Source organism: Spea bombifrons, chromosome 9, assembly GCF_027358695.1.
Source record: "Spea bombifrons isolate aSpeBom1 chromosome 9, aSpeBom1.2.pri, whole genome shotgun sequence".
Taxonomy (NCBI): domain Eukaryota; kingdom Metazoa; phylum Chordata; class Amphibia; order Anura; family Pelobatidae; genus Spea; species Spea bombifrons.
In genome coordinates this window covers 21960025-21980861 of record NC_071095.1, presented here as the reverse complement: position 1 = coordinate 21980861, position 20837 = coordinate 21960025, and the positions used below count along the sequence as shown (strand labels likewise).

Below are 20837 nucleotides of genomic sequence, written 5' to 3'. Positions count from 1 at the left end.
TTTCTTATGGGGAAAGTTAGTGGGGTAGAGAGCAGGGAGTGTTACCAGTGCGTGTGCTTGGGGGGCTCCATCATCCGGCGCCAGGTGGTCGTTTAAAGTCTCCCTGGGTGTGATGGGTGTGATGGGTGAGAGGGGAGGCTGGGGCAGTGGCAGAGCTGGGCACGGGGAGGTGTGTTTGGGTGGAGACCAGTGATCGGCCGCAGGCAGGTCCTCCATTCCAGGATGGGATACAGACTGAGTGCTGGCACCGCACATCACTCCGACCCCAGCAGCATCTTCATCATGGGCACCGTGGGCAAGAAGAAGGACACCCAGTAGGTGGCTTATAGATCGCTCGTGTCTGTGTGTGTTTGTGTGTATCTGTGTGTATCTGTGTGTGTTTGTGTGTATCTGTGTGTGTTTGTATGTATCTGTGTGTGTTTGTGTGTATCTGTGTGTGTATCTGTGTGTGTTTGTGTGTATCTGTGTGTGTATCTGTGTGTGTTTCTGTGTATCTGTGTGTGTTTGTATGTATCTGTGTGTGCATCTCTCTGTGTGTTTGTGTGTATCTGTGTGTCACGATCACTGTTCACACCGGTCTAAAAGCAATGCTGACAATTGCCATAAATGCCCCAAAGTACAGCAAAGAGCCTGGCTGTTGTGCTATTTGAATTCATTCCATACACCTATCGCTTGATTGTTCTGTTTCTATGCTGCATTGTTTTCTATGCGGGGGGGTTGTTGGGTGTAATGGTTGGGGTTCAGGGGCCAGGGCATGGGATGCACATGGATCCAGTGAGTGCAATGAACACGTATGGCTCGTTAACATGTTGTGTCACAGAATGCGGACGGTGTGCTCTCGCTGTTCCCCATGTATCGATACTTTGTTTCAGGTGTCTTACAGTAATAAAAACCTGCTCACTATCTCTAACTGCACAGGATACTTTGTAGCCCCCTCCTGTGCTTGCAGTCAGACGCATCCCCTGTCCCTTTAATGGCTGCAAACTACACCACAGGGTGGACGAGTGTGATGAGAGTTGTGATCATGTGCTGTTTTGGATGTATGACAGTAAGTGTTTTGGGCAGGCTGTTGTTGTTGTAGAAACCGGACAGAAAGCAGGTGTGTATTAACGTAAAAATGGATATTCATTGATTTTTTTTTAAAATGTAAAATCCATATTGGAACAAATGACAGCCCAACTAACTGCATATGGACCCTCCAGGCAAAGTGGGAGGGGTGGTGTACACAGGGGCCACTGCCAGATGGATAGCTGTTTGGGGCCCCATTGATCCTGGAGCCTCATGAGGCCCCAGCCATGAAAATCTGTATCTATATGAAATATAGTCCTCTTAGGCCACAATGTGTTGTTTATTTTAAAACAAGCAGGTTGTGCTGTGTATGGCTAATTAAATATGTTACATGTGGCTCCTCTAAATCTTTTTGTTTAGGGCCCTTAAAAATACTTAGAGCCCCCACTAGAGGGATGTCATGAGCTGCCAGATAAGTGACAATGCCTAACTATTGTTTCCCTGGGTGCATTCATGGAAGGGGTTAAGGACCTGTAGAATTCTATTGTTTGATTTTCTCCATGCTGTTGTGGAAAGTGTTTCCTTGGCTGTCCGTGTCCAGGAGGCTTTCACTGGGTAACTCTGCTTGGGCACTTACCCTGCAACTGCTTCTGGACATCAGATAGTCAGGGGCTCTGGGGATCCAGGTCCCCCTGTGCTGCTGGGTTTAGGATTGGACCCACCTGGGTTCAGAACATGCCACTGGTCCAGAACATATCTAAGAGGCTCCGGAAGCAGTGCGTGCGGTGCTGTATAGGGCTTCTCATAGGAACTCTGCAGCTTACAAACCAGAGATGACTGTCTTTCAGGAGGGGGCATCTCTAGAAGAAGCACAGATTTAGGGTTGTATGTAACATCAAGAACACTGGATCTTTCCTTAAGCAGTGGTTATTCTGCTTGCTATATAGCAATAGTAGTTCTTTTCTATATGTGTATTTTAACACAGTTATTTGCTAATGGATCTCACTCTTACACTTGAAAATCAATAACTGGATCATCCGTAGAAAGATTAATACAGAAGTGGTAGAGGTTGACACAGCGAGGCAATTTAAGCATGCATGGGACAGGCATAACGATCCTGAATCTAAGACGAGACCAAGAAATGATTAAGGCTCTGAGCCTCTCTACATCAGGAAACGGGGGCAGACTAGATGGGCCGGACGGGTCTTATTTAAGTTGTAGGTGGCTGTATGAAAATGTGACATCGTTTGTGAACTAAAGTTGCGGCTTACTTAACAAAGTTCCGAGTACCTTACTTAATAGATACTTATATCCAAAGAAGGCAAACTTTGGCACATTAACTGTGATTTTGAAATGAAATCTTTGTCCTTATGGTGACATTTATCTGTTCTGCTCGAGTTTACTGGATCAAACCTAGAATTTGAAGTTTACAATGTAGCTGGGAGCTAGAAATGTAGACCACATGAAACAAACCTCATTGGAAAGGGAATGCTATGGAAATTATATTTCTGCCACAGTTGATGTAAGGTCAAAAATCCTAATATATTGTTTTTAAAACGTATATCTTCAAAAATGTTTTATTTTAAAGCAAAATGCCCAAGTTCTGGGTGCTTTCAATAAACCTGATAATGCTAAAAGCCGTGTAGATGACTATGATGACTTTATGAGGGTGATGTGTATGTCGGGTCGTGGGTCAGTAACAGCGCGTGTACGGTGGGCTTACATGTAGCTTGCCACCCGGCCAGGTACATATATAGAGGGCAATATACGACACCTGTACGCGCGTAGTGTTTTAGATTATGATAAACAAATATGTGCAGAGCCATCAGCAGTCTTCATTTTTCTAAGGTCTCCCAAACAAGTTTCAGATCAGGACTGCTTACTGAATCTGGGACTGTTGGCATGTAAGCAAAGGAAGTAGTTGATCTGAATAGCCCCCCCCTGTAAAATGTATGCAAGACTATTCTTAGGTAAAAGAGGTGTCCAAGGAAGCCCCCTGCCGATATATGCTGGGCATGCATATTCTGTGTTTTCTGAAACGATTGTTCATATTATTATAATTGTTCTATTTGTTTGTAATCGTATCTGTCATCATAAACGGATTTGTCATTTTAAACATGTTACACTTGATACAACGTGCTTTAGGGCGCAGAGTTAATCGTTCAGTTGTGTTATTAATGGAAACAGATGCGTTCATCGTACTCGTCGCTGGAGCCGGGCTTTGAGATGGATGAGGAGTTGCAGGTCGATTTGGGATTTGTTGATGTAAATGGTTAGTATGTGTGTGTGAGTTCGTGAAACTTCCCGTATGAGTAATAGCCGGCTACAGGGAAGTGATACTTCATCAGGTAATGCTCTGTGCGGGTTTTATTGGGCTTCACGGTGCAATCATGCATGGGGATTACTAAACGTAAAGCATTAGCGCGGTGTCTGCGGCCATCTGGGCGTGAAAAGAATGCGACGTGGCCTACGATGACATTTTCCGCCATGCTGTGTTCTAGAGTGGCTGCGTTAAAACTAACCCTACTGACGAATGTGCTTCACCCCCAACATAACAAATATTTTAGAATTTATTCGCGCCAACAGCTTCCAGATCCTCGTTAAGAAATGTGTCCTTCTACAGAAACTCACACGGACGCAGCTTGTGTTTGAAAAGTCCGCTAATGAGCTGGTCTAGCGTCACTTTTACTTCTACGACAATGCAGAAAACGTTATGGGTGCCACGTGTTTAGCCCACTTGGTCGCCATATTTATATTTCTAATTTTATCATTTTATTTTTTTTCTCAATGCCATCAATGGATTAACCTGAATTGTTACAATAATCATTTATACATTTTCTAGGAAAGTGCCTGACATAATATAATAAATAGCAGAAGCAGTCAATAGGTAGTTAATTTTTTGTATTTATTTTTGTGCTTTTATTTTGCTTTTACAGTTAAATGGTGTAAAGGTATCGTACTCCCTGCTTAGCAGATCTGCCCTCTTTGCTGATATCAGAAACCCAACCTGTTTAATGGGTATCCATGCTGATTTGGACTGGTTTTGACTGGGCGCAGCTGGGTTCTCTAATGGCAGAACCCAGCCAAGCTTGGGAACGTCACTTGAAGTGCATCTAAGCTCTCTGTCGCTGTGCACGTGTGGACGGATAGCCGGTGCTCCAGACTGAATGGGTTAATTCACTCAACTTTAACGGTAAATGAGCGGTCTTAGGGCATTATCACGTTGAAACTGTTCTTGGGGCTTGCTCGGAAAGAGAATTATTTCGCTCTATGTGTTCCTAGAAATAAATGACGGCTATGATAGATAGCCCCGGAAATTGCGCAATGCCGATCCTTGGAGGGTTCGATGTAAAGACTTGGAGCGTTACCTCATATGTGAACATGATGACCCAGAAAGACACCATAAGGATTTGTACTCCGCTGCCAGCGTACACACTTTTTATTAGTGAATAATGTTGATACACAAAGTTAATATGGAAATGTGTTTGCACTCTCTGGGGGGGGGGACAATTTATTTAATGAGCAAGCATCGTTTGCTTTGCCCCCTGGACTGCTCTGGTTTTAAGATTGTCTTAGAACTTTATTTAGCAATTGGTGCAGGAATCAAGTGGTAGATCCATTCTGTGCTTCTTTTATGGACATTATGCATAGTCCCTGCTGGCGAGTGTTGCGTTAGACTGGAATCTATAGTGGACATCTAGAAAATGTGCCTTTGGCCACTGTTTTGGTGAGAACCGCAGTCGTCCCTGTGCCGGGTACTACCAGGACGGCGTGGCAACCCTAGGCCTTCGCCTAACCCTTCGCCTACTACTGGAAACCTAATACGCCGCTAGGTTTATTTGATGTCGGCAGATAGATAGTTATGGTAATAGTCTGCCGCAGCGTGCATTACAGTTTGACCAGCTGGCTGAAGCCAGGGTTTAATTAGGCTTGCTGATAGTCTAATGGATGAACCAACAGTCAAATCTGGACCTACAGATCCGCTTCGCTTTCATGTGATTAAACCTTCAGGGAGAAATACATTGACAGATGTGCTAAGGCTTCTTTACTTAAGATACTTGAGAGTGAGAATGTTTGGTGTAAGTGGGACTGCGTCTCTAATGAGTCCTTTGGGAATTAACCACTATGGCTTACATTGTGGGCAAATTGATTTGAGATGACATTTTTGTCGTGGGAAAAGCGAGCTGTAGTCAGGCTCTTTAAAATGCAAAATAAATGCGGTGTGATTGAATGCTTCGTTTCAGCTGCAGGTTACTTGCTATTTCACTGAATACACCCTTTTTCGAGTTCTTGTATAATATATCACTTTATATCAGATGCATTATTATTCTCATCTTTATCCAATAATCACCCCTAATAGAAACAAAACATCTGAAGGTTCTGCCCCGGATCCTTCTTTTCATCTTCCTCTGCCATGGGTTTCTGAAAATGTATATATTTGGATTATATGGATATATTTGTAAACAAATAACAATGGATTTCTTAAGTGCGGTTAAGTATACATATGTAGCAACAAATGTGTACATCCAAACACACGAAGAAATACACCAAGTCGCCAGCCCTGTGTTACTGGGAGGAGATAGGAGGTTAGGGTCATCTCCCCCTCCTTTCCAGGAGTCCTTTGTAGGCTTCTGCCTTCATCAGTGATGCTCTTGTGATGCTCATTCCACGTTCTCTCCTCTTCTTCAGTAGACCTACTCATGGCTGCACCACAATCCCCAAACTGGCTCTGGAGCTGAAGCAAATCATCCACTGCACATCCCATCCCAAACTACATACCGTCGCTCCTTTACGAGTGATGATGCCACTGGGGCAACTTGCTAAAGGAGCCAGCTTGGACGACCTCATACACATGTGCATCCAAACCTTCGGTGAGTTATCCCTGTTTTGTCCCCAACTTGTAGGCTGTCTTAATTAGTTTAGTGCGTATGTGTGTGTTTCCAGATTGTCTTAATATTAAAATGAAGAAAGAGCATAACTCATAGTGGTTTGTTTAATATCAATCTCAAGACCAAGGCTTAATGTCCTCTAAAACCTGCCGGGATTCTTGTCAACAACTTGTTAATGTGGTAAGATTGTTTGCCATTGGATGATTTATTTACTAACGTTTCCTGGATACCCTTTTTGGAAGACTGGTTAAAAGTCAGTCTTGGGTCAGTCTTGGGTCCTATGAAATCTGCAGGACATGCTAAAGATGGCCGCCCTACCGATGTTCTGCTGACAGAGCCGAGGGTTCTGGTTCGGATCGTTAAGGTTGACCTGAATCATTCCGTAGAAAAATTCAAAGGCTTCCTAGATCTTTTCAGGAATCTTAAGACCTCCGTGGTGCTCCAAATGTTTACCTTCCATGTTTCATGAGATTTTGGTTGAAGTTGATACATTTTTTTGGGCCAACTAACAAAAAGGTCCCAACAAATATTACATTTTATGTTGGGCTAATATGGTTCAATCACTTTTTCTTCTCATGCTTCTGGGAATCCAGAACGGTTCCTGGGTCTCCTGGCTCTCAGCGTTCTGCTGTTCCAGAATTTGTCATCTCATGTTCTACACCGTGATCTTCACCTTCTGTAAACAGGGTTTTTGGAATGTACGTAAAACAAGGATTATCTTTAAATCCCCTTTAACAATTTTATTTCGTTTTTAACGTTTGATAGTATCTGGTTTTGTGTCATATCTTTGCGTCTTTTTATTATTATTTCTGGTGCCATTGCACAACGAGCTGAAGAATGCCGCCATGCGACTGCCCGGCATTTCCACCGAAATGGTGCCGGCTACGCGTTTAGCTAAGTAAAGTAATGTTCCAGTTCTAGAGCAAGTTGTAAACATTTTACAGTGACTGCCATCTCATGCCTACCTGTGGCCTCGTATATTGTGATTTGTTGTTTGTTGGCCTTATTCAGATTCGCCGGTCATGGAGACGTGAATAGGCAAGTCTTTTTCTTTGAGTGACACGTTGTTACGTCTGATAGATTGTAAGCTCTCAGGAGCAGGGCCATCTTCTCCTTTTGTACCAGTTTGTTGTGTGTGTGACTTTAAATGATCCCGCTGATGATACAGCGCTACGGAACCTGCTGGCGCTATATGAATAAATGTCTGTGTGGACGTTTCTATGGCAGCGATGAAAGTATGTTGTGGAAATGAATCATAAGCCGTGTGTAGAGGCAGTTATGTTCTGCGTGGTCGCAGCTTCTGATCTCGAAATGTCACACGGAGCCGGCCGCAGCCTCTTTGAAGACAGACAGTCCACTTGTGCCCAGTCGATAACGCGGTGTATCCAGATACTTTGTTGCGTGGCCTTTGAAGCTATTAACCTTTTCACTGCTGAAAACTAGTTAGCGTAACCGGACTTGTTTGTTATGGAACAAGCGTTGACGCTCGTTAGTGTTGTACAATGTTTACAGGGCACCGTCACTTTCAGAACTGTCTTCAGCTTGCGCTTTGTCTTTGATGGCTTCGGAAACGTTTCGGTTTAAAATGATCTCGCTTTACGGAAGCGATCAGTCGCTGTTTCGTAATCTGTCTTCACCCAGCGCCACCATTCCACGCTTAGGGTTCCATTCCACGTTTAGGGTAATCGGCCAGATCCTGCCACAGCGGCCATCGGTGTGCTCAGGGCCGCCTTTATATAATATGGGATCTGGAAGAGGTTTGCGCAGCCACTAATGCTTCCTCCCTAATGGCGTGTGCGCCACCCGGTGATGCAGAGCCCACGATGTGATGTCATATCCCAGTGCCCAACAGCAGCAACAGGGGTCCCAACAGCCACCGTTGTCCGCACAGACCTCCACCTCTGGGTTATGGTGGCTGTTGATTGGGGGCACCATGGTAAGCCTCGGGAAGCTTTCCTTTTTGCCCCACATTAAAGATAGTCCTAGACGTGTTCCTAACATACATTTGCTGCTTATATTCATCAGTAAACAGAATTATAATCATCTTTTATTTATATAGCGCCAACAATATACACAGCGCTTTGTACAGTCCGTACAAAAGTAGGAAAAACTAGAATTGACAGCACTAAGACAAATCTATGCATTAGGTAAAGAGGGCCCTTTTTGCAAACTTGCATTTTACTATTATTATAATAATGTTTAATGCGCTTGTGGGATTGTTTTTGCAGTCCTGCCGGTTTCCCGTATCCCGGTTTGTAATTCCCGGGCGGTAGATTTTGTTTGCGTCTCATCGGCCGGTTCATGCATTAGCCTCCTAAAACCCCCGGGGTAGCGGCGGACCCCAGCAGTGGGGCGAGACCGAGCATTTTCTTACAGGGGCACAGGGAGGATGGAGGTAAACAGCATTAATAAATAGGGACGGCTGCTCCTTTAAACGTCAAGCTGGGCTTTTAAAATGTTAATAAAATTTGCCACTGGTATATTTTTTTATGTGAATTTTCGCTTAACAATAGTCCCCCAGGTGAACTCTGCCTATGTGCCGTGGCTCTTTCGCATCCTGTGTAGAACATTATTTTATGTAATATTATTTTAGCTGGAGGGGCTTTTTTTATGTGTTACTTGGAACCCCCACCCCGAGACTGATTCTGTGCTCAGAAAACGTGGGAGGAAAATTAACAAAAGCAAGTCCTCTATTGTCTGCCACTCCAGAGGAAAATGGAGGAAAATTACAATCACATTAGCATTAATACATCAGCTTTCCGTGAAAGGGAACACGGCGGGCTATCTGCCGCTAACCTGACAGAACACAAGAAGTGAAACGGAGAAACAGCCTCTTTAATTTCATTTTCTTTTCCATGACGCGATCCTCTGAGTAAGTAACAGATTAAGTGCTTATAGTGCTGTTTTATCTTCAGCTGCTGAAAAGAACTTGTCATCCTACATACATCCCGTTGCATAAGAGCCAGGTTATATAGCCGGCACTTGATCTAGTAGGTCTATCGTGGCACTGGATGATGGGAGTTGCTGTCATCTACTTATTTTCCATTCCAGACGTCCGGTTCATTGACGCACATCATTTACGGTGGAGAATTCCATTGTGTGAATCAAACGTTGCAATGGTTACCAAACCTGGTGTGTTTAAAAAAAAAAAAAAAGGGTTGTGTGATCTCGCAGAAGACGTAGTTAATGCAACGAGACGGAATTCTTCATTCTATCAAAGCGCACTGTTTAGCGGCTAAGCCCCATCCTTTAAACCAGATACTAAAGGCATTATGGGTGCCACCGTTGGGCTTCAAAATCACCGTTCCCTTAAAGCATGCTCTTTTATTTGCGCGATAACAATAGTCTCCTGCAATGGCTTCTTGCAAAGCGAGAACAGAAGGAAGAGAAGTGAGGAGGAAGTTCGAAGCCGGGTGTGAGAGATTAGCGGCTTCCTGCAGAGGTGCACAGAGCTTTAATAAGATGCCGCGGCTACAGCGTCGCACCGATACGCTTCTCGCTTTAAGGTTTATAGCCGGGTTCCGTGCAAAAACAGCGCACCAAACTATAACGTAGGTTCGATAGCTAAAATATACTTGGCGTTGTGTGTCTATGAAACATTGGAGTCTTCTCGCAGGGGCTTCTGTCCTCCTTTATTAGGGTATATATTGTATATATTATTAGGGTATTGTGGGCCACAGCTTGGTAAGATGATTAGGAGAACCTATGTGTTGAGGTCCCAAGTTTCCAAACTATCTAGAGCTGAGCTAATCAATGCGTCCGACTCTTCATCTTTTCCATGTAAAGATGCATAATATAAGCTAAAAGGGCGCTGTAACTCCTTCTTGTTCCTCCATGTGCGGGGGGGGTCTTCTTCCCCCCCTACTACATCCCATGGGTTCTGAGGATGATATAATTACATTATATAATGCCCCAGATGATCCCTAGTAGACCAGAGTACTAGCCTAGTCTTTTGGGCTTGTTAATATCGAGTGTCCGAATGCAGAATCCATGACAAGATCTTCAGTAAATCTGGCTGCAGATGGCGTGTTATATCTGCCTACATAGCATTTGTAAAGGAAGGAACATGATTTAATGGATCCGGTTTATCTGACGGCGTGGACATTCATGGAGTGGAATGGATGAACACATTCTGAAAGGCTGCAGGCATCATGCGCTTTGCTATTACGCGCCTTGGAGCCTGTCTGCCCCGGACTATTGGCGCATTGACCATGTTTTTCTCCCTTTCTTGTTTTCAGATAATGATGGGAATGTGCGTGAGAGCAGCGAGCTCCTGCAGGTTATGATCACCATGCACGGGTTCCTGATCCCCTCCTCAGACCTTCTCACCAAACTCAGGACACTATATCCTTTGTTGTACGTCGTCGGCATCGTTGGCGGCCTCTGCGCGGGATAATTCTACAGAAGAACACCTTAGCTGTTGCAGCCCAGCTTAATGTACCAAAACATGTTAAACGAGTGAATCACTTTAGTAATAAGCACAGAACAATATCATCAACATGCCCATCGATGGCGTTTACTTGTCCAATGTGCCAAAATACGGCAACACAAAAGCTTTACATCAAAGCTATGCGAATACCAACCAGCTTAGCTAGGCTGTGCACATCGGGAGGACCATCCGACCCACCTAGTCTTCCCATTTGTTCTTGCTGTAGAACATCCCTCCTTTTGGCATCCCTTAGAACGTTTAGAACATCCCTTTTAAGTATATTTCGATCTCATCTCTCCTCTCTTTTACTGTCCCATTATTCACTGGGATAGGCCCTCTCCAAGTCCCTTAGAAATGGACATCTTGGCACGTGTGTTGCTAGTATGACCAATGACAATAGATGGTTGTGTATTGTAGAATCCTTCATTACTGGCTCCTTAAACATTATTAGGTACCTAAGCGCAAGCAGCCGTCAAAGAACTAAATACTACATTTGCATCAACCGTACCTGCCTTTAAACGTCGTTGCTGGGTTGTATAGTAATGTACGGTACGCGTTCTCTCCTGGTGGCCTGGACATGCATCACCAATCTACGCATGGAGGTATTGTTTAGAAACTGGAGGCTCTTGTTTCATTGGTACAAGTACTAATTACCGGAGGATACATTTCTCTAGAGATCTGGGCCTTTTCCCACCTGCCTGTGTCAGGTGTATAGTATTGTATTCCTACACGTGTAAAGATTGCAATGCTTTAGTGGTTCGTCCCTTAACTTAAGGTCTATACATATCAGGATGCTCTGGGGAAGAGAGCCATGCCCTTCTGCCTCAAGATCTGTTACTTTATAAGGTAAGACGATAATACGACATCTCTGTACCGAGTATTTGGATAAGCCTGTAAATAACAGTGGTCCGTGCGAGCTGGTATCTGCACTTTAGTTGTGTAAACTTTAGCCGAGATACTTTATCTAGATCGAATGTTAGAACTCTCAAGCTTGACTCTGCCTGCCAACACTAGTTTCGTGAGACTCGGCTGAACAAAGTTGACTATTCTCATGCCAAATACTGAAGTCCATTGTAATTGCTTAGTTACTGGATTGGAAAATAAGATTCCTGCCTGATTTAGCTCCTCCCCGGTTGAAAGCTGAGAGCATACTTAAGTACGCCACTTGCACATGCTCAGTAGAAGTGTCATGCAGCCAATCCCATGTATGCTATCTGAACACCGATGTCTTGCTAGCATGCATTCGATTGGCTTCTGTGTCAGGGCTACGGTGCATTGGCAAGAAGTTTAGATCCCGGTTTCAGTAGTGGCAGCCAGGGGAGGACTTAGATGAGATAGATGTGCATCGATATGCATTGGGACCCATTCAGAGAACGCTCCCAATGTCGAGATTGTTCTTTAAATGATTTAATGATGAGGATGGGGCCTATTTTAATTTGTGTGATGGGGTAAATATTTATCTTCCAGTAACATGAATGTTGCTATCTGGCTTTATTGTTATCTCAGTACACAAAAACGTTCCCAATTAACTTGCGTTTATTACTATTAAATATATGATATATGTGTGTGTGTGTATATATATATATATAATATATATAATATTATATATGCTTTAATGAGATCTTTTGCCCACTCTTCATTAAGATATTGGATCAGTGAGCTCTGGATAATGTTTAAGACGGATTCCAAACTAACCAAAACTATGGAGGAGTTCCAGGAGCTGGTGAGAGCACAAGGAGAAGAATCCCACTGGGGCTTGCTTGACACAGCGCAGATGTGAGTGATTATAGACAGACATTTAGAGCCCACATAGTGATGATAACACATTACAATAATAATAATAATAATAATAATTGTTCTTTATTTTCTTAATTCACTCATTTAGAAACTCTCGTGATTGGTCGCGTAAACTCACTCAGCGAATAAAACCCAACTGCAGCAAGAAGAGGAAAGTATCTCTGCTGTTTGACCACCTGGAGCCGCAGGAGCTGGCGGAACATCTGACCTACCTGGAGTTTAAGTCTTTCCGAAGGATCTCTGTGAGTAGCTGCAGTCTGCATGCCCCATTGTGGCACTAATACCTATGGGATTTACTTTTATATCAGCTATGATATTTCCTTTCTCTTTTAGTTCTCTGATTATCAGAACTACATTGTCAATGGTTGTGTAAAAGATAATCCGACCATGGAACGTTCCATCGCTCTGTGTAATGGAATCTCTCAGTGGGTCCAACTAATGGTTTTGAGCCGGCCAACTCCACAGCTCCGTGCCGAGGTCCTCACCAAATTCATTCACGTGGCCCAGGTGAGCATTACACTGAGGTCTTCTGACCACGCACCCTGCTGTGTACATTTCCAGACACTGAGCGGATGATCCAATCTCTTAAATCTGAAGGATTTACCAAACGTCAGTGATTTTAGGACAGATGGTCTGTATTGAGCAGACAAGAGTTTCATGCGTTATTAAGATCCCTGAATATATTTGGCTTCCTTTTGCAGAAACTTCAACAGCTACAGAATTTCAACACACTGATGGCTGTCATCGGAGGCTTGTGCCACAGCTCTATCTCCAGGCTCAAGGAGACCAGCTCACACGTGTCTCACGAGGTCAGCAAGGTACGTGTTTAAACGCAGAGAATTCACAGATAATGGTTCGGTCTTTCAATATGCAAAGCTAACGTAGGTTCAAACGAAGTGACCCAAATAATATCATCGTGTCTTGTAGGTCCTTAACGAGATGACAGAGCTGCTGTCTTCCTGCAGAAATTATGACAATTATAGAAGAGTATATAACGAGTGCAGCAACTTCAAGATTCCCATTCTCGGCGTGCACTTGAAGGACCTCATCTCATTGTATGAAGCCATGCCAGACTTTCTGGAGAAAGAGAAGATCAATGTGCCCAAGCTCCATTCTCTGTATAGTCACATCAATGAGCTTGTCCAGTTGCAGAACATTGCTCCTCCGTTGGATGCCAACATGGACCTGGTGCATCTCCTTACAGTGAGTCTGCAGCTATGAGCTGGATGAGGACAGTGTCGTTTTTAACCACCGCAAATCTAGGATCTTTCCACACCACTAGTAATCACTTCACAAATGGCTTATGTTTAAGGCCTGTAATAAGCCTTGCCTTTAGAAAACAATGACGTCGTTACCGTGATTAACAATGGAATCGAAAGATACCGCGGTAGATACAGCATTGTAAGCAGTAGGATTATGTCCACCCAGCAGCTGGAAGGATGATGTGTATACCTATGTAATATTTGGGAAAGAAATGACCTTTATACAGTTGCCACTAACTATTCTGTTATTAGCAGACGGCAAGAAGCGGTAGTGGTATGAAATAGCCGCTTGCAGAGCTTGTTTCGCAACTGACCTAATCTCTGTACATTCTAGTGTATTAGATTTCATGAGATCCAATGCCCCACCTATGTTTCTTTGTTCCCTTTCCATAAAAAAGTAGGACAACCGTGCCCTAAGCTAACCATTTCCTTTGCTCTATTCCAGCTTTCCCTTGATTTATATTACACAGAAGATGAAATGTATGAGCTATCGTACGCACGGGAGCCAAGGAACCACCGGGCACCGGTACGGCTAGTCCCCTGCGCGGCATGCGTGGCATATCTCGGCATCAAAAGCCAAACAACCTAAAAGGGCAATAGAAAGCTTTTTGTTCAAACGTGGGGTTAGCTTAGAATCGCAGGATTCGTTGACCCATATTAGCGGGACATTTCTGTGCAATTGCTGTAAATGAAGTGATATCGGAGTGTGATAAAAGAGACAGTAATGGGAATAACATCTCGCTGGTGCTATTATCTCACCTGTACATGCACACAAACTGTGAAGTTGGTTTGTAACCCTCTAAAAGTAAAGTGTGCTTTATACCAGCTCAAAGTGCTATACAATATTTATACTTTTTTGGGGCAAATTGAACACTTTACAGTTCAATACAGTTAATAATTCTATTCAGTATAAATTTTGTGTATATAATGCACACAGCACTTTCTGTGATATACAGTAGTCCCATATCTATAAAGCAAATGCCCCCCCCCCCCAAAAAAAACCTACTCTGATAGAAAAGGGGAAACAGCACAGGTTTTAGGAAGTGTTGGCGACGGTTCCCTTTTACCTTCCTATTGTCAGGATTTGTACGGTTATTCCTCCCCTTCTGTGGTTGATTGCTTCTGGCACCCTTAGAAGGGCAGTGAAGAGAAAGGAGGTGATGTCAGGACAAAAAAAAAGCCATGAGTAATGCAGGGATTTCCCTACCCTTTTCCTGAAACCGAGTTCTTTACCCTGAAACTAAATATACCTGTTTTCTTGATTTGTTTTCCCTGTACGCAGCCCGTCACACCATCTAAGCCGCCGGTGGTGGCCGACTGGGCATCTGGAGTCTCTCCTAAACCAGACCCCAAGACCATAAGCAAACACGTTCAGAGGATGGTGGATGTAAGTGAATTATGTAGTCCATTGTGTGTCTGCGTAGTTTGTGTAAACGTTCTGGGACATGCCAATGGGAATCTCAACAGGTAAAGCCCCATAAACACCATACCTGGGAACCCTACATGTTTGCTCAGTGGCCGTGGGAATCACAACTGATTACAGGACCTTTATGGGTCTTTGGGTAGAAGGGGTAGTATTCGTACCCGCTACTGACTGCTTCTAATTAAAGCTGCCTTCCCGCACATCCAGAAATATACCAGACGATAAATAATAGATCTGCATGCCAAATAAAAAAAATAAAAACACACAGAATTTATTGATATACAAAAGCGTAAAGTCACTACACCTAAATACAAGTACACATAGCCACATCTCGGGTGCTATATTTTAAGTTGCCCTCTTCACGCTGTGGGTATGTGCGTTTGTATTTAGGTGTATCCGCACACCCGTATCCCTGTATCGGCTCTTCATGTCTCCTGTCTTCTTGTTTAGTCTGTCTTTAAGAACTATGACCTGGATCAGGATGGATACATATCTCAGGAAGAGTTTGAGAAGATAGCTGCCAGCTTCCCTTTCTCCTTCTGCATAATGGATAAAGACAGGTGAGCAAACGACACAAGGTAGCAGCCAGTTGAATTAATAATCCATTCATTTTTTCCGTGGGTCATGCCATAAATCATTAAAGCTGTTTTGTATTCATTATAATAAAACCTCGGGTTCTCAAGGACTTGTACACCCTGATATAACCCTGTTTTATTGAAAGAACATTCAAGGCTGACCTAGAACGGACGACCGAAGGTGGCAGATGTAATGTTTTCATTTTGGGGGTGGTATATCTCAATAAAGAACGGGAAAGGAATGGTATTAATAGGGTACAGGTATCCCTAAATCCCAGACCGCTACAGTGATGGAAGTGCAGCAACAACTGGAGAGGTGTCGTTCATGCGCTACATACTTAAATAAACTAAAATAGGTTAAATATATAGATGGTGTATGCATTTTATTAAATCACTTTTTCCTAATTCCACAGTTTAACTTTTGTTTGGCTGTGAGCAGGCGTTGCTTTTTAGCACAGAGGATGTGCTCCTTTTAACACTTTTTTTCCATGGTGCTAAATTTGGAATCCATTCTTTGTTACGCACGTTTCACAAACACTTGACTTGATTTGGCTTCCTTCCGGAGTGTTGCCCATGTTGTCTGAATTATGGAAATAATTAAACAAAACGTGACATCAGTATCTTTTACGTCTTACCATCTATTCTCTCATTTTCAGGGAAGGTCTAATCAGCAGGCAAGAAATCACTGCATACTTCATGCGAGCTAGCTCCATCTGCTCCAAACTTGGCCTGGGATTTCTCCATAACTTTCAGGAGACAACATACCTGCGCCCGACCTTCTGTGATAACTGTGCCGGCTTTGTGAGTATCCAGAATTTACAAGTCATTCTGTCTTAGAAGATAAAATTCAATGAAGCTAAGAACCACATAATTAACGGGACAGTTTAATGTCCCTGACCCCCCGACTATTAAAGTACTCTGTGAGTAACCCTAACCCTCTGTGAGTACTATAATATGTGTTCTTCTAGTATGAAAAAAAATAAGAAACGCCCGAAACAGAAACCTTTCATGTGCCGGAAGTTCTTGTCAATCAGTGGCAGTAAAGTTCTTCTAATGGAATCAAGGGGAAGCACTGTTTTGTCACAGATTGACAGCTTAAGCAACCAATCAGAGGCAGGAAAGGGCTCCCATTGAAATCAATAGGAAAATGTTACACATGCACACAGGAGTCTAAACAGACCCCTGCAGGCAGTTTTCACCAGAGACCGCGCTGGAGGGGAGTACATCAAGTGCAAGGGAATGCATTCGGCTGAATGCTTCTCTTGGGGGGCATTCGGCTGGGGAGTTGGGAACGGGGCAGAATCCCCCCAAGCATTTGCAAATTGGACCACGCACCAGTCATACGCATTATAGTGCATATGATGGCTGGAGTGTGCCTTTAATGCATTATCGTAATACATTTGATATGCCTATGTAAAGATGACATTGACAATGGCAATTAGTGTACAGATGCAGAGAATGACCACTTAGTACACAACATAATTTGTCCTTTTGTCTCCTTCAGCTATGGGGTGTGATCAAACAAGGATACCGCTGCAAAGGTTAGTACTTTATACTGAAACTATTCATAAAGCTAGTTCAGATCCTGATGCTGTGCTGTCACTGGCACGGGTATAGTGCTGCTATGTACAGTTCAGTGCTGAGCCAGAAGGTTCAGGGACAAGATGCGTGTGTGTGTGCCCCCAGTGCTTTTGCGCATGTGCGGTAATCCTGGTACTCTGCCCGGCTGGGTTTGTGTGATGTCAGATAGAGGGTTGGTACACAAGTGTTCAATGGGTAAAAAAAAGCATTGCTTAGATCACGTCGGCACAAAGCCAGTCCTTGGGGGTCCTAAACAGGCCGGGAATTCTGTATGGTCAAGCTGGGATATCCAAAAATAATGGGGTGCATGGCCCTGGCTTACAATTAAGTAACAGCGGTAAGGAATTCCTGATTTTAAATTGTGTTTGAAATACAATTAGTGCATGAAGTGGACTTAAACAAGCTCATACAGAATTCACTGAGAATAGGAAATATGGAGATAACTTCCCATTCCCTTTGTTTTCTAGATTGCGGGATGAATTGCCACAAACAGTGCAAGGAGCTCGTGGTGTTTGAATGCAAGAAGAGATTGAAATACTCTACAGGGGACGGCAGCTCGCTACCTGACAACGCACAGCCGGGCGCCTTCCTGTCAGCCAGCAAAGGGTCTACATCTGGTGAGTAAATGAGCACACTGCTTCTAGTGTCCCTCTTTCTAGAAGCGCTAGAAGTTTTGGGAGTGCATCACTATGCTTTACAGTCACGATTAGAAAAAAAAAATGCACCAATGTTAAAAAAAAAAAACAAAAAAAACAAAAAAAAAACTGTCCCATTTATATTATGGAGGACTGTACCCAGCCGTTCCAGCCCTCATATTACCTCATACATGGTACTGCGTGTCCTTTATGAGTGGATCACCAGGCTATGATGTCATGTCTCAGCGCTCCCCGCTGCACATTCCCAACCAGAGGGAGCGAGGAACAGACAGGTAGCTTGTGAGGGGGTGTCAGGTCTACGGCAGAGCCCCACCTAAATACACCACTACATATTTCTACATATCTCTCCTGTTGTCTCTGTAAGTCAATTTGTCATGTTACATACTACTAGTTATGTCCTGTCTACCCGTTGTACAGTGCTACGGAATTTGATGGCGATATATAATAATATGGCCCAAAACTTGAACTGCAAAGTTATTGAAGACGAGCACTTTGGAGAACATGCAGCGGCACTCATATAAAATTCTACTTACTGTGAACTCATTTGAGAAGGGCCCTCGTTATTTTGTTTCTGTAAATTATGTGATGTGCAGCTTGTCGTGTCGTGTTTACCAGTTATACGGCCCTGCAGAATATGATGAATCGGGACCGTGGTTGGTCCTGCAATAAGGTAGGAGTAAGGCACAGTCCGCTGAATTCTCTCTGTAATCTTCATGCATAGAGATTACTTTTTGTCAGAATGTTGGGTGGAAATGATTTATTTGAATCTTCCCTGTTATGATTAATCCTTCTGTAAGGGTTTCTTAGATCTCTGTGCTGAGCTAGCTTTTTGCCTTCAGAACGACGTCGGACTTTTAGTGACCTGTACCAATCTCTTCTCAGACTGCTTAGGAGTTGACGGAGACTCCTTTTCTTATGTAAACGGAGAAGATAATGACCACAGTGAGGTGAGCAAGGACCGCACGATCATGCTGATGGGAAGTTCAGCTCAGAAGATCTCTGTACGACTTCAAGCTGCTGTCAAACACAGAGCCACCCAGACAGAGCCTGAAACAAGAAGTCCGTGTCTGCAGGTTCCCTCCCCACCCCAAAGTCTGAGACCCGAGCCCACGTACCTGTTACTGTCCAGCCCCAACCCATCCCCCTGCCCCAGTCCCGTTCCCATTCGAAAGAGGGCCTGCGCCAAATGGGAAAACAAAGACTCGATTCGCAAGGCCAAGGAGGAGGGGAGAGGAGTCAAAACCGCTGCTCAGGAGCTGGAACAGGTATAACAAAAACTCGAAAACCTTCTGAATGACTCAGATTGAGTCTTTACATCAGCAAAAAATGGCCAGAAGAGATGAGCCGTTTAGTTCTTTAGTCTATGGCAGTAATCAAAAGCCGTAGCGTTAACTCAAACGATCCGTCCTGGTTTGTTCACGTCTAACGTATTTTATATTGATTTAATCCAGCATCGGCTTGAATCCACACCTGCCTATATTTAACGTCGGTTTGGTTTAAGTGCCAGGAGAGCGAACAGCCTGACCGTGTTGTTTTGCTTTCTTATTTCCAAATACCAGGAGAAGACTTTTCTGAAGGAGGAAAACACAGCCTTGAAGATCCAACTGAAAGATGCTCAGAGACGAATTGAAACTCTGCGGGCAGAGCTCAGGAAATATGTTCTAGACGGCGAACCCCACGGAAAGTGATCCTTCCTACGAGGATTGGTGAGATCGCACATCGGTGTCCGTCAACCGCGTCAACAAAACTTAGCTTGAAGGCTAGATGTGTAGCTATTGTGACGTCGTGTGTTTGTATACATGTAACTGCTGTTTCTGGCCTGGATATCCAAGGCCACCTACTCTCGACACGGTTACAAGAGACAGTATTTCACATACTTTCCATGTATTCTGTGAGCAAATAGGCCAGGGGTGGCCCTTGCCTCGGCTAGCGCAGTGGTTGCCGACTGTATCCGTCTATTTATCGGGTAGGAGCTGCTCCATGGGCAGGCAATTCAGTTCTCGGACTTCATGGAGGAGTTGTGAACGAAGAGCGACTTTTCATACATAGTTCAGCATATAGCAATGAGTGTTGCTGATGTGTATCGTCAATTATTGATTGAGGGATTGGGATATTCAGTCCTCGAATGCTTACGATGCGTATTTCAAGAACTCTGCCGTGCATTGAATGGACGCATCACGCAGAAGAGAACTCCTACAAACACGCAGCCAGCGATTCAGCGGACAAAAGGACAGGAGTGACCCTTTAATTCATTTACCTCGCCTGCAGCTCAGTAACTGCAAGGACAATTCCCCTTGTGCTTACTGAACTTGGCGGAGGGCGGATTAAAGAGAAGCGGTCGTGTCATGTTTGGAGAACCTCGGCTACAATGCATTCACATCGGAGGCACCCGATGCGCATTTATACCAAGAAACTGACCAAAAAAACCACAAACAACAAAGCAGTCCTGCCGGTTCCAGGTCGTCTCGCTCTGCCTCTGTACAATGCTAGAGGCATTTTTTCATCTAATATAAGCTGACAATTTTAGTCTAATTTCTCCAGTTCAACTTGAAGCCAGTAGTGGTATAACGGAGAAAGTGTTAATTCAGAAATGCTGTTCTTAAAACTCAGTACTTCTTACTATCCCCCGCTCCCGTAGTAATAAATCCATTCATTTTGCCTCATTTGTATTTATTTCAGACAATACATAATTGTCATGTGACACAGAAGGTGGCACTGATTGGCTGCTTATTTTGCGATGGCAAATTAGCTGTTTTTTGTTTTTTAGCCCAACATCCCACAGCTGTCAATGTACGTAAGTTTAACAGCACTCTTATACTTTATACATCGTATAACCGGTTTAAGTCCCCAACTGTTTGAACCAAGGTGTGTCGCTGAACGTATTTACGGTTTACTGGCCGTATGCGTAGAGGAACTGAAAATAGAAACGCTTCTCCGCGTCAAGTCCCTTCCACAGGTCGGGTTTTATCCTTCATGTACATTGTAGGGGAACCCAAAGGACCAACGCTCATTAATTCAGCGGAAAACTGCTGCATTCTTTTATCGCCGCCAGTTTTATGTACATTATGTAAAGTTTTATATATTTAACTATTTTCTGTTTTTATGTGCCTATTTATATAAAAAGCCATAGACGTATAGCCTCTCTGCGTGTTTTAGATAAGCAAGAGAGCCGTTTTTGTATGGATGTTCGTTTTTGTTACAGTTTAAAAAGTTGTGC

The 20837-nt window shown here is 43.7% G+C and overlaps 1 protein-coding gene across 1 annotated transcript; it reads left to right on the top strand.

Moving 5' to 3' along the window:
- The first annotated feature begins 166 nt into the window (after nucleotides 1-166).
- On the top strand, nucleotides 167-19626 carry RASGRP1 (RAS guanyl releasing protein 1). The gene is made up of 17 exons (XM_053474947.1): nucleotides 167-314; nucleotides 5698-5879; nucleotides 10136-10241; nucleotides 11110-11172; nucleotides 11971-12102; nucleotides 12212-12365; nucleotides 12457-12630; nucleotides 12825-12941; nucleotides 13051-13326; nucleotides 13831-13911; nucleotides 14668-14772; nucleotides 15259-15368; nucleotides 16040-16184; nucleotides 16888-16924; nucleotides 17432-17581; nucleotides 18503-18885; nucleotides 19180-19626. The coding sequence occupies exons 1-17, from the start codon at nucleotides 223-225 to the stop codon at nucleotides 19306-19308; spliced, it is 2436 nt and encodes an 811-aa protein (XP_053330922.1). The 5' UTR covers nucleotides 167-222; the 3' UTR covers nucleotides 19309-19626.
- Nucleotides 19627-20837: the final 1211 nt, after the last annotated feature.